The following is a 25,190-nucleotide window of genomic DNA, read 5'->3' as shown; positions in this document are numbered from 1 at the left end:
AGACGCAGGCATGAATGTGTGCTCTCTTCTTGATAAGTCTTAATGCTTTCGACTGGCATTTTGGTGCAATCAGACTAGGTATGTCTAAATGTGGCCTGGCATGCTTTACTGTAATGTTATTACGTGCCTACACTGGTCTACATTGTGCAGCCAGTTGGACGAGTTTTCGTTGTGGCATGGCATTTTTAAAAGCAAAGCATTAATGTTCCTGTGCACTGTTGGTGACTTGCATGTATTGGATTGGTGTTACCCTCCAAAACAATAGCAAACACTGGCTTTTTAGCACAATTTTCTTAGAAAGTGTGCTGCATATTGCATTAAAACACATTTATATCTTTCTCCTAGTGCAGTGTGCGGCATACCCCTTCAGTAGCACGTTTGTGCGTATTGCGCTAGCGTGGTAATCTAAGCCGGCTCAGAGTGGCGCGACCCGTGATTTGTTGCAGAGTTCGCAGGGGGGCCCCCAGATCTTGTGTTACGCCACTGATTGCCTCAATCAATTCAGTGTACGGTACCATACCAAATTGGATGGCGACCCACAACCTTTGCCTAAACGATGATAAAACCAAGCTCCTCATTGTTGGTTCACCCTTCCGGCTGAAAAACCTTGACACTGTGTTCACCTCCTTCTGCATTGATGGAACCTCAATCCCAGTCCTAAAACAGGTTAAAACATTGGGGGTCCATTTGGAAGCAGAGCTATCTTTGACCAAGCATGTTAAGACCCTAGCATCTTCTTCTGCCTACACATCAAGACTTATATCCCTGAGTAGGCAATTCCTTTCCTCAAGCAACTGTCTCGCGCTCTCGCGCTCGATCAAGCGCTTATCCTTTCCAAACTGGATTACTCCTCATAGGCACCTCTGCAGCAAACTTGGCAACATTGCAACTTCTGCAAAATAAAGCCCTTTGTGTCACCTTTGGACTACAACAATCCGACCAAATCTCTGCCACCTGACGCAGGGCCCACTGGTTACCAATGAAGCCGCGGATTGACTTTAAAACTGACTATAACCCACAGTTGTGTCTACAAAGAGGTGCCTCTGTATCTCAACAACTGCCTATCTCAAAAAGTCCATGTCCGCTCTTTGAGATTAAGCATCAGCATTTTGCTACTCACCCCCAATTATCGAAGAGCAAAAGAGCAGGAGCCGCTAGTTGTGGTGTCTCCGCTCCCACTCTCAAACTCGCTCCCTGCAGCCATCGGAAACGAACAATCACACACCACATTCAAAAAGCTGCCGCTCTTATTACTGTGCCAAATGCTGTGATAGCTGTGGGTCTCCGCGTTTAAAACATTTTATGAATAAATAAACGTATGCGCTTATATTTCGATTTCCTCAACTTCATGTCTGTATGCAGGGCATAACACATTGCATGCAATCAGTGGTGTTCTCTCGCTGTGAAATCTTCGTTTCAATTGTCTTTTTTGTACCTGATTTGTAGTTTTTAATATACAATGCTGAACAAGTGGTGTTTCATGCACACACATTCTATTTGGACCAGAACATTTAGGCCCATTGAATAGTATGTGGTTGGACTACTTTTGGGCTAATTCCTAACTCCATTTGGGCTCTAGATGGGTTTCCTTATCTGGCAGTGCTAATTTGGCGAGATGTGCTGCCATTAACAGTTGTCAAAAGGTGCTCTTCAGAATGTAGAGATGTTATGGCGTTTGCATGGCCTCAATGGCTTCTTCATCTGAAGCCAAAAACCTTGGAGTCCTCTTTGACTCCTCTCTCTCCTTCCTCCCTCACATCCAGGACCTTGCCAAGAAGGCCCACTTTCAACTCCACCTCCTCCAAAGAAATCCTTCCTTTCCTCACTTTTTCCCCCAGAAGCTCAATGTCTCCAGAGCTCGGGTACTCTCTAGGCTTGACCACTGCAGTAGCCTCTTTTTTAATCTACCCTGGTCGTCTCTATGTCCCCGCCAGCTAATCCAGAAGAGAGCTGTGAGACTTATCCTTGGACTCAAGTCCAGGGACTGCATCGCTCCAGCCCTAAAAACTCTTTACTGGCTCCTGGTTGCTGCAAGGATCAAATTCAAATCCCTCTGCATCATCCATAAGGCTGTTTGGGGCCACGGGACCTTGCTATCTACAATTGGCTCTCACTAAATACTCTTCCTCAAGATCTTTACGTTCCTCCGGCACCAACTCTCTGCGTGTCAAGCAATTCGCTAAACAGTGAGCTGGTGGCCGACCTCTTTTCTCGGCTGGCTCCCTCCTTTGGAATAGCCCACCACCCCTTCCTATTTGTCTGGAGCCGGATCTCCTCAAATTCAGGAAGCTACTCGAGACTTCTTTTCACCTCCTCCTTCCCCCTCTGCTAAACCCCCCCAGTCGCTTGGATTGGTAACACGGCCCTTTTGTGTCCACCTGGGTCCTGGCCTTCCACCCCCAATCGCCTTTACTCTCCTCCAACCCCCAATACTTGCACCCATTGACCTGCGCTATCATAGGCCTGCACTTACCTACCGGCAGTTGACCACTCTTACCAAATGATCTCTGCCAGTCACCTAACAGCTGCTTGCAACTTACTCCCTAGAACTTGCATCCATTTTACTCCTAGCAATTACCCCCCACCACATCCCCTTCTACCTCCCTGCACTTGCACGTTCTGAATGCTCACAAGGCCTAGTGGGACCGCCAATTTCATTGTTATATTGCCTTTCACTCCCATGTTGCCTCCCCGTTGCCCTGTGGGCGCTTTGAAACGCTATTTACTTGATGTAGAAGCTCCCTACAAAGGCACAATAAATAAATATTAGATTTTAGTGAGTGGTGTGTTGACACAGTGTCCTCCTAATGGACAATCTGGCGTTGAATGAGGCCTGAAAAGCCCCCAACAGAGCAAATCCCTGTGCAGTCCGACAGGCCGTAACTTCCTTCTGCGGCCCACTTACCTTAATTTTTCAAATGATCCCTAGGCTGTGGAAAGTAGAGCCAATCAGGCCAAAATTGTTCAACTCGCACATGCTGTTTTTTTCTTAGTCCTATGGAGGGGATGCCAAATTTTGTTTCGCCCGGGGCACTGACAGAACGATGGGCGGCCCTGTGTATAGCGCCCTCTGTGGAGGTAGCGTGCAGCTTGTTGGCCACAGGTTCAAATCCCCAGAAGGACCAGCTCAACCTTTTTCAGCTTCCCGCGGTGGGTGAAAAAAGATTGCTATACCATTCATAATGTAAGAACCAGTAGACGGTTTGTGAGGTGCGAGATAAGTGGCGACTATGATGGATGTTAATGCATTTTTCAAAGGTTTTGTTTTCACTGAAGCCTTTTCGTAGAAGAACCCTTTCTTCTCCGGTTCTTTGGCTCGCTATTGCTGTGCACACGCCACCTACGAATCTGCCACTCTGCACGGTGTGCTCTATTGAGCCCAGAGTCGTTTCTGCACCACCCGGGGGGCTTTCCAGACGTTTCGAGGTTGAGACCTTGATTGTTGTTTATTTCTGTGTGTGGAGAGAGCGAGAACCACTCCTCCATCAACCTGTCAGGCGCCCTGGCTGGCCACCTACATTAATCTGTCAGGTGCGCTCGCTCAACCCCACCCCCTAGGAGTCACAGCCCGCCGCCGCGCGCCCGGTAAGCTTACAGCGAAAGGCGCGTGGCATGCCGGGAGTGGACAGCCTGCTCTAAAGCGAGATGGGAAGCCTGGCCAACGGCACATGGCTTTTTTGATGCTGTCCAGGTTTTTCTTTTTGATTGAATGTGTCACTTGATGTTTTAGGGACCCTGCTGCTAATTCTTTTTTTGGAAGTGTTCGATAAAGGCCTTCGTAAAATAATCTACAGGGGTATGTGTTATTGTATTCCCTGTAACACGATTTTACAGTCGTCCTTAAGTCCTTAAATCCACCTGCTGCTAAAAAAAAAAAACAGGGCCTCGAACACCTCATGGACAGGAATAACGGTATTTGCAAATAACGTTTTTTAAGACTTAAGTGCCAGTGTGGGAAATGGGCCGGAACAAGACTCAGCCGAGTTCCGACAAAGTGTCTTGCAGGCGCGCTGATCCATGGGCTAGGCCAGTCCCCCAAACAAGCTACCAAGCGGCTGCTTTAACCCGCGATACAGGCTCCGAAGGGGCAATTCTCACCTCACCACAGGCTCCCGAGCCGCTATTAGCTAAAAGTTTTCACTTGCAGCAACAGGACGAGCCTCACGTATTTGGGATAAGCTGTCCAGCTAGCTATATATGTAGTGGGATTTCCATACCTTTTTTGTGAGGATGATGACATATGAAAAGGCAGTTTGCATTACTTGCTCAGCACGTTTTCACATTGAACTACTATCGAAGAAATATTACAAATGCAAAATGTGGCCACTCTTATGTTCCCAAAATGCTCTTTGCTGTTATGTAAATTGCTAGGATTGGGTTTCTCCGAAGAGATGGGTGCTTCTTAAGTTGGACTAGGGCTCTGTCTATTTGCCCCTCCCACATAACCCCGACCTGCACAAATGAGGGCGGGTTCCCAGAAAACATTTTCCCCATTTCCGGCACTGAATACATCCTTGTTAGACAAAATGCAGATCGCTTCACTTCCCCGAGAATGTCCATCTTAGCCTCAACTCACAGCTGCCTCTAACCAAATCAACATTTTGGTAACTCATCAGAACCAAGCGCCCTATTTCTCCAGCGCAATAACTGCTCATGGGGTCGCCTCCAGTGAAATGTTGAGGTGGACACTCAGAGCCAGATGTTTTCTAATGGTGTGGAGGCACACTGCACCCAGAGTAGTAGTGGTGGAGAATGCTCACATTGCTCGAGTCCTATTACACTGGCAGTGAAGTTCTGGACAAAGGCCGCACTGCCAGAGTTCTGCAGAACTGACAAGGTAGCCTTGCAGACAGGCCACGCTGCCGGAGTTCCGTAGAGCTGACAGGGAAGCCTTGCAGACAGGCCACGCTGCCGGAGTTCCGTAGAGCTGACAGGGAAGCCTTGCAGACAGGCCACGCTGCCGGAGTTCCGTAGAGCTGACAGGGTAGCCTTGCAGACAGGCCACGCTGCCGGACTTCCTTAGAACTGACGGGGTAGCCTTGCAGACTGGCCACGCTGCGGACTTCCTTAGAACTGACGGGGTAGCCTTGCAGACAGGCCACGCTGCCGGACTTCCTTAGAACTGACGGGGTAGCCTTGCAGACAGGCCACGCTGCCGGACTTCCTTAGAACTGACGGGGTAGCCTTGCAGACAGGCCACGCTGCCGGAGTTCCGTAGAGCTGACAGGGAAGCCTTGCAGACAGGCCACGCTGCCGGAGTTCCGTAGAGCTGACAGGGAAGCCTTGCAGACAGGCCACGCTGCCGGAGTTCCGTAGAGCTGACAGGGTAGCCTTGCAGACAGGCCACGCTGCCGGAGTTCCGTAGAGCTGACGGGGTAGCCTTGCAGACTGGCCACGCTGCGGACTTCCTTAGAACTGACGGGGTAGCCTTGCAGACTGGCCACGCTGCGGACTTCCGTAGAGCTGACGGGGTAGCCTTGCAGACTGGCCACGCTGCCGGACTTCCTTAGAACTGACGGGGTAGCCTTGCAGACTGGCCACGCTGCCGGACTTCCTTAGAACTGACGGGGTAGCCTTGCAGACTGGCCACGCTGCGGACTTCCTTAGAACTGACGGGGTAGCCTTGCAGACAGGCCACGCTGCCGGACTTCCTTAGAACTGACGGGGTAGCCTTGCAGACTGGCCACGCTGCCGGACTTCCTTAGAACTGACGGGGTAGCCTTGCAGACAGGCCACGCTGCCGGACTTCCTTAGAACTGACTCGGTAGCCTTGTGGACTGGCCACGCTGCGGACTTCCTTAGAACTGACTGGGTAGCCTTGCAGAAAGGCCACAATGCCGGAGTTCTGCGGAGCTGACAGGGTAGGCTTGCAGACAGGCGCCACTGCCGGAGTTCTGTAGAACTGACAGGCCACACTGCTTTTAGTCCACAGCATGGGCTGTGTCTGCATTGGGGAACTCCACACTGCTGGAGTCCTATAGCAGTGGCAGTCTACTTCTGGAGGAAGCTCACATTTCAGAGGTTCTGCAGCGATGACGTGCACTGCGACTGGAAGCTTAAACTGCTAACCTTGCATCACTCAGTGTGCTGCTGGGGCCCTCTTGCACTGGCAATGTGCTTCTGGCGGAATTGCACACCGTTGGGGTCCTATAGGAATGTCAGGGCATCCAGGAGAAACGTCATGCGCCTGGGGCTGTGTAAACAGCGCACCGCTGTAGGAGGCTCGTGAAGGCGCCATTGCTAGAGTAGGCTCATGTAGCACGTGCATTGGAGAATGCTCGCACTGCAACCGAGCGGGAACCATAGGGGCTCCTAGCAGTGGCTGTGTTTCTGTGGAAATGCTCACACTGCATGAAGCATTCGCATGTCCCTTCTCGGGGAAGCGGACGCTACGGGGGTGGTTACCACCTGCACACATTGGCACCCTTGACTCACCAATTGATTTCCATTCCCTGCCAGGGTGAGAACCATGGCCCACTGTTGACTTTGCCATGGCTGAGAGAAGAGACATTCAGCCCCAGATATGAAGTATAGCAAGTCCTTATGCAAATGCAGAGGGATGTGTGGTGAGGGATGTGTGCCTTTACTACTTCTGCATTCACTTCGCCATACCTTCATTCTGTCACTTTCATACCTTTAATTACTCTGAATTTCACTTCTAACATTCGCTTCTTCTTTCTAGGGGAGACCCCCTGGAACTCCCCTTCTTCTCTCACCCATATTCTATCCTCTGCACCCTCTTAACCTTACCATATCCACATCCGTTGCCACCACCACAATGTGAAGATGAAGACAAAGTAAAGTTAAGCAGAAGTAAATGCACAAAGTAACAAATCTTTGGTGCATGAATGTAAAGGAGGGTTTTTTTAGGCAAAGTAAAGAGGGGGGAATAAAGTCTTTTTAAAAAAATTTTTTTAGTAGTGCAAACCTAAATGAATCACGTCTAGGTGGTACACATGTTAGCATCTAAAGAAAATAAGGGACAATGATGCAAATTGATCTGTCGAGGGTCACAATGTTTAGTCAAGTGGGGAATGTGGGATTTGATTTTAGGTTTACTGGATCTATAGTTTCCAAATGAGGCTCCTTCTGGAGCCAATCCATAGTTTCGCACCACCGTACAATGCCTTTTACTTAAACTAGTTTTGTTCAATAAAGCTGAATTATAAATATCCAAACCACGTGGTAAGTCACCCAGCCCACATATAAGACATCTATATAGAAGATGCTACGAAGTGACCATGCCCGCAGTTGGAACCCACAAACACCAATAGATACTGTTGAAAGAAAGTAGTAGGATTTAGTCTGTAAAGACAAACTAGCACAAGAGTGAATGCATATCTCCAGCCAGCAGAGCCGGGCCTTGGTGGAGGGCAGGCCGGGCGACCACCCCGGGGTTCCGCGCCCCCTGCCACGCCAGCTCGGGGGGTGGGGGGAGTCTTTCAAGGGCACCCCCGAGCTGGCGTTGTGGGAGAAGGCGTGGCCGGCAGCCTTTGGCTATTAAATGCACCCGCATCTGCGGGCGCATTTATTAACAATAGGGTGCTGTGGCTAGCACCCTATTTGTTTGTTTGATATTTATTATACACGCCAGACCCAACGGTATCGGGGCACAGGCAAAATTAGGAAGTCATACAGCTTGGTAGATAGATTACACAGTATCAGAAAAAACATCACAGTGGTAGAGAGTATACAATAGAGAAGACTGTATAGACAATCTATATACAGGAAAATGTAGTCATTTAAACTATGGTCCCATTCTGCAGATTCATTTAGCATCATTCTCTAGGAGCCATGTGATCAGATTTTGCCTAAATTTGGTAAAGGTTTGGTCCATTCTAAGTGTGGTAGGTAGTGAGTTCCACAGTTGGGCTGCGTTGACTGGGAAACTGGGGCCCCAATGGTGGATAGTTTAAAGCGAGGCGCCTGAAGGCAGTTGGAATTCACTAGTCTCATAGGTCTAATAGATGTTTTTCTAGCAAATCTTTCTATCAGATATCGTGGTGCTTTATTGTTTAGGCATTTATGGATGAGGGATACTGTTTTTAGTCTGATTTTCTCGTGTGTGGATAGCCACTTGTACTTCCTTCTTGTTTAAGAAATATGTTCTTTTTTAGATATACTACGTGCGGCTCCGAGGGCATTATTTGGGAGTATCTGTATTTTGTTGAAAATGAGTTTGGTCGCTCCAATATATAGGGCGTTGCAGTAATCTAGCTTGGATATAATGAGGGCTCTGGCTAAGATCACGCAACTGTTGGATGAGAGGAATTGTTTGCCAGATCGAATTAATTTGCATGTATATGCTGTAGAAGAGGCTATGGTGTTTACCTGTTTGGTGAATGTTAGGGTGGAGTCTAAGTAAAGACCTATGGTTTTTACTTCCTTGGCAACCTTAATAAGGTTCCCATCGAGGATGAAAGAGGAGTATTCTGTGCCAAGTCTGGCGAGAAAAGATGCGGTTCCCAGGATGAGAAGCTCTGTTTTATCATCATTCAGACAGAGGCCGTGAGTGGCCATCCATGCCTGAACGATACTGTAAATTCTATTCACCAATGCTAAATCCTTGCTATAGTCCCCCGTAAGAGGTAGGAGGATCTGGGTATCGTCTGCATAATTAGTGTTGGTGATACCCAGATGGACCAGATCATCAAACAAAGGCTTGGTGAAGATATTATACAGGGTTTGAGAAACACAGGAGCCCTGGGGCACCACGCAAGTGATGGGGGTAGGGTCCGTGGCTGCAGATGGCGAGAAGACCCTCATGGTTCGGTCACTGAGGAAAGATTTCAGCCACGCTATTGCCTTGCTAGAGAAATGAGCAGCTGAGTCTAAGTGGCCGCATAAAACGTTGTGATCCACTAGGTCGAATGCCGCCGACAGGTCAAGGAGGAGTAGTGCAGGTTTTCCATTGTCTCTTAAGTTGTCTATTTGGGCTTTAAGATCGATGAGTGATGTTTGCCTAATAGTTGGTTAAGTTCTAAGAAGTTCTGGATTTGGATAATAATAGTAACAACATTGTTATTAAATGTGCCCCATCGCAGCCGGGCGCAATTAATAACAAAGGGTACCATTAGCCCCCCACCACGCCAGCTCGGGTGAGTCTTTCAAGGGCTACCCCATACCCCAAGCTGGCATAGTGGCAGAAGGCGCGGCAGGCGCCCCTTTGTTGTTAAATGCACACACAGCGGCAAAGGGCATTTAATAACAATAGGGTGCTGTTGCACCCTATTCACATTACCTCCTGGTAAAAAAAAAAAAAGTGGCACATCCTGGCCCTGCCCCACCTCCGCCCGCCCCCTGTTGAACAGGGGCGAGCAGGGAGGGCACCAATTCACACACTGCGCTGCTGCCCCTAAGGCCGGCCCTGCCAGCCAGCCTCATTACAAGACAGTTCAGCAAAGTGCAGTGAAATGCAGCATATCCTTCTCCAGAGTACAAGGAATCCGTGCACTCTACTGAGGGCCCGTGAGTAGCTAATAGAAAAGTGGACCACCCTGGTGGAGAAACATGCAGCACTTTGCATTAAGCCCGGATTAGTTGGGGGTGCACTCACTGACCTGTGCAACAGCGGGTACGTTAGCATGCAAGACCACGACGGCAACATAGCCCGGCGGTCTCTGTGGAGGTGCGTGTGATCTCCAGGTCACAGGTATGGATCTCGGGAGGGCGCGCCAGCCTGTTGCTATGGGGATATCTTAGCCAGAAACTTCGAGATGTAACTAGGATGAGCTTTCTTAGGTGAACATTGGGAGGAGGGGGAGCGATTGCTCTTGTATTGTTTAGCGCCATGTTAGGGCTCATTGGAAGTAACTGCTCAGTGCGAATCTTTTAAAGGCGAATAAAAGTATTACTGTTTGCAAACTACTAGCTAACTTCACTTTGTCATTGCTGCTACTCTGAAAATGATGCAGCAACTGTGCTCCCGTGTTCTTCCGTGTCAAATGTCACATTCTGCCAGTCTTGCTTTTTTGGATCACAATATTTTGTTTTCTTGTACAGTAGTGACATTTCATTTTCACACTCAGGACCGCAAGCAGATGACTTGCTTGGTGATGCTGGTCTGACGGCTATGGCGGATAGTGTGCCTCACTCTTGGCATGGGGGCAGCCTGAAAGATCTTGAGAGAAGAGGGTGGGGGGGGGGGTAAATTATTAGGACAGGAGGAAGGTCTGGATGCATTGCTCACACCTGAAATGGGAGCAGGTGAGATGTCTGTAAACTCCCTAGAGGGCTACTCGGACACACTCGTGGGCTTTATGATTGTATGAAACAAACGTTGTGTGTAATGTGAGCACTGGAGCAAAACAAATACAAATTCATGTTTTTTGGGAGCAAGCAAACCCCTTTTGTAAAATGTTTTAAACGTGTTGTTTACCTTTTCTTTAAATAAACAGATCTGCTTGACATTAAACTGTAAATGCCCCATGAGTCTTAACAGAAGAGGTGGAATTTTTTACACGAGGGGCCACTACAGATGAGCTTACTTCATGGCCAATTTCCCACGTTTTGCTGCCTGCTGGGCAGCCCTTGACTGCCCAAAAAGCTGCTTGCAGCAGTGAGCACAACTTGCCGAATGAGTGTCCTGCAGATCACAGCAGGGGACTCTGGTGGAGGAACCCCATTCATGGCCACTCTGAATGGGACCGGCACATTCATATCAGACGCGACCCGCGTCCTCTGGTGCCAAGGCAAACCGAGGGAAGGCTGCACATTGTCACTGCAAAAGGGAGGGGTGGAATGGGGGGGTGCAAAGGTGTGGGGGAGTCCAACAGGCACTTTCAGAGGTTGCTCCTATGGAACCCCCCATGGTTGTGGGTGCCCGGTGTAACCCCCGGCTCAAATGAGGCACTTTCAGGTACGGAGTTATGGTAGGGTATACAAAGTTAGGGGGTTTAGGGAGAGGCTAGATCGATACACGGCAAAGTCTTTTAAAACAAGATATAGCTTTTATTAATGTGAAAGTGCTTCGATTAGAATTACCTGACCATACCACGGTGTCCCCACCGTGGGGTGCACCTGGAACCTTCAATTAGGTGACAATAGGAAAGTCTCCGCTTCAGTGGCGTGTCCAGGGAGTGGACTGGGGTGTCACGGGCTACCCCTGGAATCCGATTGCCCACCCCTGGTGTCACCCATACTCGAGAAATGTGTGTTCGTGTTTGTACTCATTACCACCCCTGTATAAGTGTGTGTGTGCGCGCGCGCTAGTGCGTGCTTCATGCCACCCCTGTATAAGTCAATGCCCCACTTGGGCCACCCCAGTCAAGAGTCTGGAGCCGTCACGGACTCCCCTGCTAGGAACAATGGCCTTAATTTGGTGGAGATGACAGGACAGGAGTTGAAATCTCAAGGACTGTTGGAAAAGGCCATTGAAAAAAAGAGGACATAGAAGTAGAGAGGCAAAGTATGTGCTCCCCAGTGCGGGGCGTGGGTGGCCTCGAGCAAACCCCTAGGGGGGGTCCTGCTAACTGGGCTGTATAAATGCCTACCGCGGCCCGGTGGTGTCCAGTCTGGGGTGCATGTCAGGATTGCCTAAGAAGCCGTCTGCTCACCCCGGGGCCAGACTTTGTAGGCCCAACGATTGATGAAAAGCATCATGGTCTGGCGCCCTAGGTGATGTATGAGACCTGATCAGGGACCGCATGCATGTGGTGGTGGCCTCTGACCTGGAGGCATGGCCTGAGACCCATATGGCCCACCCAGGGGCCAGACCAGGCATGCTGAAGAAAATATAAGCCCCAGGACACGTGTGGACTCCGGTCCGAATGATGAGGTGCCCAAAGCCGTGACCCCATCTTGTATCCTGGCTTGCAACATTGTTTTACTACTGACTTCTGAAATTGTATTCTATTCGCTCTCCCCTCTTGTTTTTCCCCTCTTTTTGACTGCTTACTCTCTTCTCACCTCCTCTCCCTTTCTCCTTTTTCCTATCTCCTCCCCTCCTCCCCTGACTTTGTTCTATGCACTTACTCTATCAGAATTGTCCCTGGACCTAGTATGATAGCAACCTAGTCTGTGTCCCCCCACTCCTTGTTTTTTTACCCTCCCCCACCCCCGCCGCCACAGCACTATCTGAAATGTCGTCAGGCCTAGTATGATAGTCACTTGTTTTGTTCCTCCCCTGCCTTTCTGCACCCCTCTCCCTCACCTTTTGTTTTTCTCCGGCTCTACCAGAAATGTCGTCAGGCCTAGTACTGTAGTCGCCTGTCTGTTTCCATTTCCTTCCCACTCTACCCCTCCCTTCCTTATCTATGTCTTACCTCTTGCACTATCTGAAATGTCGTCCGAGTATGATAGTTAATTTCACATCCTTAGTGTTCATGGCCTGTAAGAATGTCATTGTATTTTCCCTTGTTCTCTCCCTTGCCTTGAAGCACTTTGAAACCCATTGTGTATAGGCGATATATAAATAAACTATAATATGTATTATGAAAAGGAAAATGCCCACAAGCCGAATTGTGAATGAGAGCCCTTTCCCCTGCATAGGCTAGTCCTGGAGTTCTAGCAAAGCATCAACGGTGCTTGCATAGGTGGGACGTGTTTTGTGGGCGTGATTAATGTGTCTGATTGGGGATATTTTCTTCTTAATGTATTATTGTTGCCGATATTACCGTGGCAATATTTTGTAGGGTATGTTTTCGCATATTTCAGTTGGCACAGACTTGAGCAGCCGGTCACGCATTTCTGGTCCCTGACCAGTGCCTGAATAACACCCGATGTATATTGGACAACCTGCTGAACGTGGACCTTCTCTCGTTTCAGGGTGCGGCCACTGCAAGAAGATGAAGCCAGAGTTTGAGAAGGCAGCGGAGGAGCTCGGCGCGTCCAGTGATGTGAGCAGCGTCCCCTTTCTTCTCGCACTTGTTGGATGCATCCGTGTGATTCATGTCTTGAGTCCAAGGTCCTTGGGATGCAGTGTCGCGGGCACTGTCCGTAGGGTGCTGCACGTGCCGTGATTGAAGTTAAAGGGAACCGCAGTAACTACTTGTGGATGTTTCTCTTTGCAGAAAGTGTGCTAAACGTATGAATAGTTTTCAAGTAAGACTTGTAGGGGGGAATTATGCAAGAGAAAGGAGAGCAATCGTAGCAGGAGAACAAAGACAGACCTGGAGACTAGGTATGGCGTTCTTGGTTAGTCTGGAGCGAAGTGGGTGGTCCAGTTGGATATTTGGGCATTACCTGGGGCAGTATTTACACATCTGGAAATTCTTTAGCCACAGTCCAATTTTATAATGCACCCATTATCAGCTCCCCATTGCAGCTTTTACAAAGCTCTCATGTAAACATGTTACCTTCTATATCCTTTATTTCCCCTTCCCATTATATAAGTGCCCACGTTTTATAGTTCATATTCACATATGCCCTGAAATCTGTATATAAGTGTCATGTATTTGATTTTATGTGCCCATATCAGAATATACGTGTGCATTAGCCGCATGACGTTTTATATGTTGCCCAAATATGTCTCATGTCCACAGTTGTTGACATAACATGAAACCAAAGGTATTGTATAATTGCGCCCAATGTACGGGTACTAGTTAATGGTGGAAGGTTGCGGCTCTATCTGGCTACCTATTTTCATATGGGAAAGCATAGGATATGTATTTGGAGGGGGGGGGCATTAGTATGTGGTCATATTTATCATTTTGACCTATTGCTGGAGCAGATCCACTGTGAGCTCCAGGAAACGATCTAAGGAGATCGGAAGCAATCTATTTGCTCCTGCAGCTGCTTCAATACTGCCAATTCCAGATGAACTGGAGATCACCAGAACAGGGAGGTGGTGGGAACCAGTCTGTGCTCTGCAAAGCATATACCAAGGAGGGCTAGCATGCAAAGGAAGACTTGGTGTTGGAGACTTTTTGTTGCCATGGTGCCTTCACAAAAGGTTCTTCTAGCCCCAGGCACACACAATTTAAGGCTAATCAAAACCCTCTGTTGTGCACTCTTGTGATGTGATGCCCTGCAGAACAGACCGCTTTCATCGTCTGCCGTTTACCCCACAATGGTGTGAAGAATCGTTGTAAGGTTTGATCCTTGAACCCGCTCCTCAGCATGAGACTGGGTATACCAATCCCCAAGCACATGTAAAATCAAAATTGAAAAGGAGTGTGAGAGCACCCTCTACTGAGAATGAACATGGGTCAAATACCCTTTGCTAAGGAATTTCTTCTCTTGGGTGGGTCTACAACCACGTTTTAGCTCACTGCACGCTTCACAGAGGAGAAATATCCATTTGCATGTAATTGTTAATTTGTAAAGCGCTTGTACAGAAGTGAAGTGCTTCAAAGCGCTTCAAGGTGGGAAGGGTATACAGTCGTCATTCTTAGGCCTTGAAGATTCCGAATGATCTACCAACAATAGCTAGCATACTAGGCCAGAGGCATATCTGCTAGTGAAGTGCGTGACAGAAGGGTGAAAGGAGAAAGGGGTTCGGGGGGGGGGCATACAGATCAATAAACTACAATACTGGCCTGGCGACATTACAAATTGCTAGGTCGTTGGTCATCACAATGCGCCTATGCCAAGCACGACCAACCAAGCAAGGGAGGGGAGGGAGACAGAGGGAGGACCGGACAGACAGACTTGGTAGACCTCGTACATTCAGGTTGTGCAAGTGCGCAGAACAGGAAGTGCGAGGGAAGGGGCAAGTGCGCCCAGTCCAGCAGGGGCCTGGGTTAAGTGCAGAGTAGTAGCCCCTCTCATGGAGCATATTGCAGTAGTGCTAAGCAGAGTGCAGGGGCCCATAGGGACCTGTGAGGATCTGGAGGTGCACCAGGCGGCCAGTCAGCTAGCTGTGCAGGTTGGGGAAGAGAAAGGTGTGAAAAAGGTGCAGCGAAAGGAGGTCCTCAGTCTTTGTCCCACCCACAAGGAGAGTCCAGCACCAAGCACATGTGAGATTAAGAAAGGTCATGTCCTATCCTTGCCAGTGCATTATACATGGATGATTCAATCAGGGGGCAAGTCCGACTTCTGGAGGCAGGCCCTGCCTCTCTTCTACCAGGAGGTCGGGGGTGGGGCACCAGAATGCAACGAGTGTCCCGCTGAAAGAATTGTTCGCACCACAGACAGCCAACCGAATTTGCTTTCTTTCACTGATCCAAATGGTTGCCATTTGGGGGTGCAGCAGTCTCTGATCCTGAGTCCCCAGAAAAGGGGGCCACAGACACTGGCTTAGAATTGCCTGTGGTGTGGCCCACATATGCGAGTCTGCAGATTAAATCCAGATATCCCAAATTCGTTTTTGGCTACATTTTTCATGATTTTTAAAAAAAATTAATAATTGGCCGCGTTTACACTCCATTTGCAAAAGGACTTTGAAGACCAGACACCCCGCTCTTTGAAGAGGTTTAGGCCACATTGCTCCTGCGGTTCATGTCGGTGAGAGTAATCTTAGTGAGAAAGGTACATTTTGGCACTCATCCCTCTCCCCCCGAACCCCATGTTGACAAAGACGCGCAAAGCCATCAAAAATATCCAGTCGTGGGGGATTTCTTTTTATTTGCTAAGTTTTTCTCGAATGGCATCAAAATTATAAGGCACCCAAAATGTTGCATGGCACCCATTCTGGTAAACCAGTGAATGGGTAAACTGGAGTCTGGCCAGTGATTTTCACCACATGACCGGAGCTCCAGGCCGAAAATAGTCCATGAAAAGAGACAGTCGGATACTGTTCCTATTTTCTGTGTTGCCGGTGCTTGTGCTCGCGTAGTAGGAGGTGATTGTTTGGTGATGGGGAAGAATCCTATCCAGGAAGCGGACATGACTCCAACCCAAAGTCCATCAGGAAAAAGTGCCTGCGAGACCTGGAATGCCAACTGACAGAGCTGGCTTAGGGTGCACAGTATGAGATGCGGATAAGCAGATGCCCACACAGAGCTGACAATGCTACAGTGTAAGCGGAGCATTAATAAGCTGTAAGGGCAGAACATAAAAATAACTTGGAGGAGATGAGCCAACATTCCCAGGCTACCCTGGAAAATATTTGAAAGCCTTTGTAACTCAGTGTTTGGTATACAGAGTCTGGATGCTGGTTTCCTGTCAACCCAGAATGCACCAAAAATTGAGAGCGAGATGGATGTATTTGGGAATGGTGTGCAAAGACTAGCAGGAACCTAACAGATTATCAGAGGAGAATTGACTGCTTATTGCATGCTGGGTAACAAGGTCCAGGATTCCAACTTGCTGAAGCCTTGCACCATGAGAGAATTAAGTGCAATGTTCTGATGCTAGTTCAACAATCATCGATGCACAGAAGTCTGAAGAATGTTGTGAAACATTCTACTGATCTTCTATCTACTGGCTTCCCAACTAACTGATGAAGCCACTACTGATCTTCTATCTACTGCCTTCTCAACTAACTGATGAAGCCACTACTGATCTTCTATCTACTGCCTTCTCAACTAACTGATGAAGCCACTACTGATCTTCCAACTACTCCCTTCCCAACTAACTGATGAAGCCACTACTGATCTTCTATCTACTGGCTTCTCAACTAACTGATGAAGCCACTACTGATCTTCTATCTACTGGCTTCCCAACTAACTGAGGAAGCCACTACTGATCTTCTATCTACTGCCTTCCCAACTAACTGATGAAGCCACTACTGATCTTCTATCTACTGGCTTCTCAACTAACTGATGAAGCCACTACTGATCTTCTATCTACTGGCTTCCCAACTAACTGATGAAGCCACTACTGATCTTCTATCTACTGGCTTCCCAACTAACTGAGGAAGCCACTACTGATCTTCTATCTACTGGCTTGTCAACTAACTGATGAAGCCACTACTGATCTTCCAACTACTGCCTTCCCAACTAACTGATGAAGCCACTACTGATCTTCCAACTACTGCCTTCCCAACTAACTGATGAAGCCACTACTGATCTTCTATCTACTGCCTTCCCAATTAACTGATGAAGCCACTATTGATATTCTATCTACTGCCTTCCCAACTAACTGATGAAGCCACTACTGATCTTCTATCTACTGCCTTCCCAACTAACTGATGAAGCCACTACTGATCTTCCAACTACTGCCTTCCCAACTAACTGATGAAGCCACTACTGATCTTCTATCTACTGCCTTCCCAACTAACTGATTAACCCACTTACTGATCTTCTCCCACCTATCTCCCACCTAGCCGGTAAGATAGCTCAGCGGGTTGAGCGCTCACTGCTGCGATCTGAGTGTGATCTGTAGGTCGCAGGTTCGAATCCCGACAAGGCCAACTCAGCCTTTCATCCTTCCGAGGTCAATAAATGAGTACCAATTTCGGTTGGGTGATATTGTATGTAAATGTGTGCTCTGTAAAGCACTTTGGATTAAGGCGCTATATAAATAACACATCATTATCATTATCCTGTTTTCGGCAACTGGTGCCTAGATGCCCTTGGGTTAAGCACGCTTCTACAAATGTAAAAAATAAATTAAATATCAATCCAAGTGCAATATTATATTGCCGGTGCCAAAAAATAGTGAGGAATTGAAGTCTTATGCATGCTATAAAATTTACTTTCTTACTCGTCCATCTGACTTTGAGGGATGGGACCAGAACACGGTGTGGAACAGCATTATTAGAATGAAATAAACTTTACGAGGGTGCATGTGCGGCCACTTCTATAATGCACCCCCTCTTGTGCATACTCCTTTGCCCAACAGTCGGTCCTTTTAACAGGCAGAATGGGGGAGCTTTAGGATCAGCTACATGTGTGTTTCACTTACATATTTTTTCCCCTCAACTTCAATTTATAATGCGCTATACACCAGGGTTTATGAGAGGGGCCTTTTGCCCTCATGGAGCCACACTCTGCATCACATTTCTTGGGGAAGTCCATTTCGGGGATAACTATGCATTGTGCAACATGCTGACACATACGTCTCGAAAGCACACACACTAGAAAGAAATCTTCAAGCCTCCACCACCTGCAACTTTCAGGGAATTTGTAAAAAGGTGAGTAAGAAGGCAAGTATCCTGTAACAGCGCCACGAGGCCCAAGGGCCGATGTGCGCTTTATAAATGCAAATAAATAAATAATGACTTGCAGCTGAAAGCCAAGATCTTAGCCTTCTGCACCTTCCCACACCTGATCAGAGGAGCCAAATTGATGATCTTAGCCGAAAACAGTCTGTTTTACTTGAGCGAGCGGGGGGGGGGGGGGGGGGAGGGTGGCGGGAACGGAGTCCATTGTACAAAAATGTGGGTCATCCAGAACAGGCCAAGAGGTCTCATCAGGTGGGATCCTTGACTACTGGGGTGGGGATGCCTTGGGCAGGATCTTGCAAGCCATCGCGAGTGGGAAGGGCTAGTCCTGGATTGCATCTCCATAGAGTGGGGTACCCCTCTGCTGGATTCTTTGCCCCCTTTGTGCATCATGGAACTGCTTCTAGTACATTCCATTCCCTAGGGGGGGGGTGTAGCGGGGGTGGGGAGGATGCCTTTCTACTACTTTGGGTGGATCAACTCTGTGTTCCCTCCTATGGCTCCCAAGTAGCGCAGAAGCTCAAGTGGTCCAGGAACTGCTGGGTGATCTTATTGCTTTAGCGTTCTCTGAGCAGGGGTTCTGCACATGGGTGGGGGGCCTTTGCACAGTGCGCGGCAGTGCCCACATACCACGCCCTTGGGGCGCTCTGGGCAAGAGGTTCTGCGCTGGGGGCATCCAGTGGAGTGATCCGCAAGCCATGGTTGAAGGGCTATTGCTTTTTGCTTGGCAACCCGTTCAGCTGGAGTAGGAACGGCTTGAAAGGGAAAAGCAATTTTAAGCACATTACATCTCTAACTGCGTCACAATGGAGGCCGTGCAGCGAATGACTTCAATATGGCTAGTGGCCTTTCCACGCAACATGACGTCGGCCTGCATCAACATTCTCTTCTGCTTTGGAATAGGATTTGTATGATTATAAAAGGGGCATATTGGTGCATTTTGAACCCGCGGGCCAGTTGCTTGATCCATTTTATTTTGATTGGCCTTCAGCTGATTTTCTTTGGGCCCTCTGCTTCGGCAAGTGAATGCCTACCGGTGATTCTTCGTTGCTAAGTCTGTTGGCCCGAGACAGCTGGGAAAGTCATTCCGCTCGGGGGGCACCATTTCCATCGCCCTCCTATGCATGCAAGTGTGGGCACTCAAAAGGATAGTGTGGTGTGCAAGAGACCAAGGTGAGGGCCAACCTGACCCAGCACGAGAAACGCGATCATACCAAACTAGAGTGCTCATAATTTCGAATCCCAAAAGACCCAAATTCGAGACCCCCTTTTTACCACATTTATATGGGCTGTTAAATAAAGTTTGGGGGTCTGGGGCGGTCTCCACCCGCATACATATGCGGTAAAAAGGGGTACAATACCTCACAAAAAAACGAGCAATATTAATCGTTGAAATAAAATCCCTACCTGGCTTCTTAGGGAATCGATCTCACAGCATGCACTCATTGGCAATGCATCCATCTCCTGGAGTGCATGTGGTGCTCCACAAAATCTAAAACAAAAGGCAGTTTTCAGGTGCCCAGCAACCCTGGCTATTTAAAGCATACATAAGCCACTAATATTGACTCTCTCCTTTGGTCAGCACATGTCTTTGGTAAGTACATGTTTACTGCTACCATTCATCCCTTTACATATTTTGGTTCCGCTTGCCCCTAAGATGCAGGGGGCCAGAAAAAAAACAAGCCGTTTAGTATTCGGGCAATTGGGATTGGTATTAAACTCCAAGAATCTATCCTGTAGCGAAGAGCAGTGTCATTATTCTTCTCTGCAAATTCCTGGAAACGGTGAAGCGGGGAACCGCAGTCCGCCTCTGTGGGGAGTCTGCAAACGCGCTGTCTTGGCCAATTTGAATGTTCTGCAAGGATCTGTTTACAGTGCGCAGGGCTGTCACATGCTGTAGAGTAGAAGCCCTCTGAAATCCCCCACCACGGCCTGTTCCTGAGGAAGCTCAATTAGAAGTCACTGAAAATGCCCCCCATTTATTCAGCATCCGCTTTGTCCTTCCAGTTCCTGTGAAGATGAACTTGCCTTCTGGCGCTAGCCTGCTTTTCAAATGGATGCCCCCCCCAAAACCCTCCACCCCACACAACTTCTGCCAACATGCAAAGTGTACTGATGTGCCATGAGGCTGCTTTGCAAATGTGCATGCCTGTAATGTTTTATGCCACCATGCAGACCAATTTAGCCCTTGCCATTTGTTCAGTGGTGGCAGCCTTTATCTTTGGTAATTGTTTTCTGTGTTATGCAGAAAGCAAGACAATTAGGCTCATAATGAGTTTCCCGGTGTCCCGCCGGTAATTCTGGCGGGATACTGAGAAACTACTGTACCGTCTCCGTCGCCCGGTATTTCCGGCATATTACGGGCCAGAGATGCCGGTAATTCCCCATTCCATGGAGTTCCATAGGACGCCAATTGATGTGCCTGCCTGAATCACCAAAGCCGTTAGTAACCGTGCTGGTGATTCAAGCATTTATCTGCCGGTAGGGGTCTGATCTACCAGCAGACTTGGAGTTGGCAGGTCCGGAAAGGTGCCGGTAGACATTGTTGCCAGCACTTTATATCCGGACCGGCCAACTTGCAATGAGGCCAAATGTCTGCAGTGTGTAATTGACTGTTTTTCCTCCATGCAATCCAGGTGACAACTCTGGTGTGTCTTATCCACTGCAGGTAGTACCCAAGGCTAGATTGTGTCCCCTTCGAAAACCTCTTCCTCAGCATTAGCTTTGCCCCTTTAAGTTGGTAATCTCCTTTCATAGGTCCCAGGCTCACCAATGGGAACCACTCTCTCCAACCGATTTGGTTACTGGCTTCCTGCCAGGTCTTCAGTGTTGATTGATCTAGTTAGTGACCTGCTCTTTGCTATTTGAGATTCTCTTAAGAGATGGTTACTTAAGCAAGGATTGAAGCCTGCCTGTCCAATTTCAGATTCGCCCCCCTCCCCCACAAATCTTGTTGTGGTGATCTCAATGAAGTAGACAAGCAGATGTTTCAGGGACTCCTCCGATGCAATTTCCATCTGGCCAGGCTAAAACGGATCCTTAGCATGCCTGTCCGACACCCAAAAAAACGCACTGCACCGACCAGGTTGTGGCCCACTAACGGGTGATTGGCAGGTATCTCACACCAGCTTCTACAAGAAACTTGGTTGAGACGGTATCAATAGGCTTCTAAATGGCACTGCCAAGAATGTTCCGCCTTCCTGCAGCCTGAGGGGGCCGACTACCCCTGCTGCTCCGTAACCAGCCAGGGAAGAGTGGCTGACAGTGGAGAGGTTCAGCCCATCACTTTCAAGTGAAGTGATATTAAGGCAGCAGTGGGGGTCTTAGTATAGGGATGTAGGAAGCTGGGGCTTTACACCGGCTTCAGCAAGACCAGGGCGGAGTGCATTGTTTGTTTATTTATAGTGCGCACCGGACCCAAGGGTATCGGGGCACAAGGCATAAGAATACGTTCAGCTTGGTTACACAGGTACAGGATTACATATCGAGGATCATATAGGACCACGCAGTTTACATGCAGGACTAGTTACAGAGTAAAAGGAGTCAATATACAGAGAAATATTCAGTGAGAAGGATGAAACATCATGTACAAAGTATAGCAAGAATATTTCCACTAGCATCTGCTAGTGGAGAGGCCACTCTGGTCTGTTGTGAAATGCATGCCAACCCTTGAAGCGTGTTCCTTGCTGCAAGTGCCCACCACATCCAGCAGCAGTGCAGGGGAAAGTGTGGAGATGGGCCTTGAAGGTGCATGGAATCTGAGCCTGGCCAATTGTAATATGCCTATGGCTATTTACAGGCTACCGGGACCATATAACCTAAAGTTTTACATCCGTTTTTAGGGGTAATTTGAGGTTGTAACTTCATGTAATTAGTGCCTAAGGGTATTGCGGTGCATAATTATTCACAATAGGTTGTTCCGGGGGTGGCTCCAGTTTAGCGGTTGTGGTTTGGGGGGAGTCTGCCAACACTAATACAGAGCCTAAGGGGATTGGGCGCACCTGCAGTAATGGAGAGGCCCATTCATTTGTATGCAGATTAACTTTATCAGCAATAATGAAGGCCTCTAAGGGTCAGATTAAATGTTTTAAATGCAGGTCCGACTAAATTTGCCAGAAATAACGGCCCAGATTTCTTTTTTTTACATCCAGGGCAGATTCAAGATTAACGAAAGCGAGAAAGGGGCAGTGGACATGGCCCGAAACTTGGTGACTCCCACCCTGAACCACATGTGGGCGACCTACGTCTCTGGCCCAGAGGCCTCGGTAGACTGACTTTCCTGGATCATCGAGCTCCCTCCATTCCCTGGAACAGGGTCAAGCATCTGACATTATCTCAGTGGCAACAGTAAAAACATGTGAACCTTTAAATGCCTCCTATTTTTAAGTGAAGACGTCCTGATGGAGTTTGGCTCACACGGGGCATTTGTGGCATGGGGTGCGTAGCAAGTAGTGCATGGAGTCAATTTGCAGCGCTTCCTATGTTCCTTGTGCTATAAATATCTCTTATGAGCCTAACTCATTACTGCCTGGGGCTTTAAAAATAGGAAGTATTCAAAAGGCCATTTGTTTTTCCTGTTACCAGCATGGTTTTAATGAGGTTCTAAATTCTTAAAATACTGCATTTTCCATAATTATAGTAGTTTTAGTTTTTAATAAATTGCACATTGGTGAAGCTCAATATAAGGTGGATGGAGCGAGGAGAGCGTATAGGCAGTTGCAGGTGGCGAGGGCGGAATTAAAAGCCTTATGGGCAGATGACCTCTCCCATAAGCTGCTCAGGACGAAACATTTCTATTACAGCACCTCGAATAAGGCATCCCAACTATTGGCTTACAAACATCGGGCCCAGAGGAACAGTACTACAATTGGGGGGGTTCAGGGACACTCCAGTTTTAGCCTGTTCCTCATCGTGCAGTTGGCCTGATCTATTAACACAGTTTTACACAGAACTATATGCAGCAGATCCTCTCCATGGCCCGCAGCAGGACACGTTCCACGATTCCCCCTTCCCCAAATGGCTGCAGCACATAGGCAGACATTAGAACTGGCCATAACAGCAGAGTAGGTCACACAAGCTATCCGAGCCCTGTCCTGTAATAGGGCCTGATGGATTCACGGCCCTGTTTTACAAGAAATTTTCCGAAGTCATTGCTCCCCATATGGCGGAAGAGTTCGACTGTTTTATGGAGAGTGGGTCTATTACGTCATCAATGGGGGAATCGACATTAACATTGCTCAGCAAACCTGGGAAAGATTGCACATTATGCTCCTCGTACCACGCTATAGCCGTCTTAAATCATGATGCCCGCATATTCTCAAAAATATTAGCTACATGCTTGTCAGTGGTACTCCCTGGAGTAGTGGTGACAGCCCAGGCATGTTTTGTCCCTGGCAGCCTAACATTCGTCGGACGGTGGATATTACTTGACGGGCGCAGTAACAAACAGTCACTGGCTCTTCTCTCAATCCATCAAGTAGGCTCTGGATACCTGTCCAAGGTACTCATGGGGTTTGGCCCACGGTTTAGTAAACTGGCATTGGCTAATTTTGTTCTCCCCTCTACTTGAATCAAGGTGAATGGGGTCCTGTCAAGCCAAGTGGACTTGCGAAGGGGCACCCGGCAGGGGTGCCTGTTGTCTCCCCTCCTCTTCGCCCTAGCAATGGAGCCCTTGGCTTGTTTAGTGCGCTACCCAAGGGATATTCTAGGGGTGGAAGTGGCAGGCTTCCACCACAAGCTGGCGCTTTATGCCGACGACCTCCTCTTTTACATGCGGGACTCCCTTACATCGCTACCCATATCATTTAATGCTAGACAGATTTCGGGAGGTCTCCGGTTTTAAGAATAATTATTTGAAATCTACGCTCCTTAATATAACAGAATCACAGGAGACGGTGGACCGCCTGAAATCAAGCTTTCCATTCTTATTGGCTTCCCATTCTCTGAAATATTTGGGCGTTCATTTTACAGCGAGATACACTGACTTGTATGCAGTGAATATTCTTTTACTGGGGCCAAGCAGGATTTGGTAAGATGGGGTGTGTCAGAAATCTCATGGTTGGGCAGAATAACGGCGATTAAGATGACCCTATTGCCAAGATTGCTATACACATTCCAAGTGTTACCAATCTGGATCCCTAGGGCAGCACTGAAAGAACTACAGAAACATATTTTTAGATTCATAAGGTCCACAAAGTTTCCCAAAGTTGCTAGGCACACGCTTATGACGGTGAGGGTAGCGGGGAGATTGGCGGTACCCAATATGGAAAGCTACCTCTTTCAGGCTCAAATCTAGCCCGTCCTAGAGAGTCAAGCCTCTGAGAATAACCTGAAGCATTGGGTCGCTATTGAACAAGAGGCCCTAGGGTCCCCCATACATCATTGGTGCTAGTACTCCCCAAGAGCTTGAAGACTGGGTAGACGAGGGCTTTCAACAACGAACACTACAATGGAGTACTGGGACAAGGCCACACAGCGATATGCTATGACTACTTTCCCCTCTCCTATGACGGGGATATGGGGAAACAGCAAGTTTCCCCGAGGACTGGGTAGAGGGCAGCTCCTTCGATGGTCTGAGGGTGGGCTGTACAGGCTGGGGCAATTGTTTCAGGATAACCTCGCTCTCACGTTTGATCAGTGCAAGCTGATTTTTCAGGTTGACGACCCGGACAGATACAGATATATTTAGCTGAGACATTGATTGTCCTGCGCAAGTGCAACAACCCAGTGGAAGTATTGCACGACCATCTTTGAAGATGTATTCATAGGAGACCCCGCTGCAGCAAAACTGGCATCCCTGTATGGTGTTGAACTCCAGGAGTTTTAAAGCCCCACACGGGTGCATGTCTAAGTGGGAGGAGAACCTGGGTAGGCCCATAGATGAGTTAACATGGTACAATATCTGGACAAGGGCGGGCAAGGCTTCTCAGGTGCTTCAACTAAAGTAAAATTGTCTTAACATACTGTGTAGGTGGTACCTGACCCCAGAACGGTTGCACAAAATGAATCTGCAACTCTCCCCCCAATGCTTTCATTATGGGACATCCCCTGGCTCCTTCATTCACATGTGGTAGGTGTACCCCCAAATCCAAGGGCTCTGAAAAAGGTAGCCGCCCAAATCAAGGAGATTTGCGGATTCAAACTTGAACTCCACCCCTTGGTGTTATTACTGGGCAACAAAGATTCCCAAGGCCATTATAAACTG

The 25,190-nt window shown here is 48.3% G+C and overlaps 1 protein-coding gene across 2 annotated transcripts in view; it reads left to right on the top strand.

The window, feature by feature from the left end:
* The window catches only part of PDIA5 (protein disulfide isomerase family A member 5), a 904,279-nt gene that overhangs the window by 653,811 nt on the left and 225,278 nt on the right, over window positions 1-25,190 (top strand). For both annotated transcript variants that reach the window (XM_069616684.1, XM_069616685.1), the window contains exon 12: window positions 12,766-12,836. In XM_069616684.1, coding sequence (XP_069472785.1) covers window positions 12,766-12,836 — 71 coding nt within the window. The remainder of the gene's footprint in view (window positions 1-12,765; window positions 12,837-25,190) is intronic.

This window comes from Ambystoma mexicanum, chromosome 9, assembly GCF_040938575.1.
Source record: "Ambystoma mexicanum isolate Mex_15411 chromosome 9, UKY_AmexF1_1, whole genome shotgun sequence".
Classification (NCBI taxonomy): Eukaryota; Metazoa; Chordata; class Amphibia; order Caudata; family Ambystomatidae; genus Ambystoma; species Ambystoma mexicanum.
Note: the sequence above shows the minus strand (reverse complement) of the source record. Positions and strands in the feature narration are given on the sequence as shown.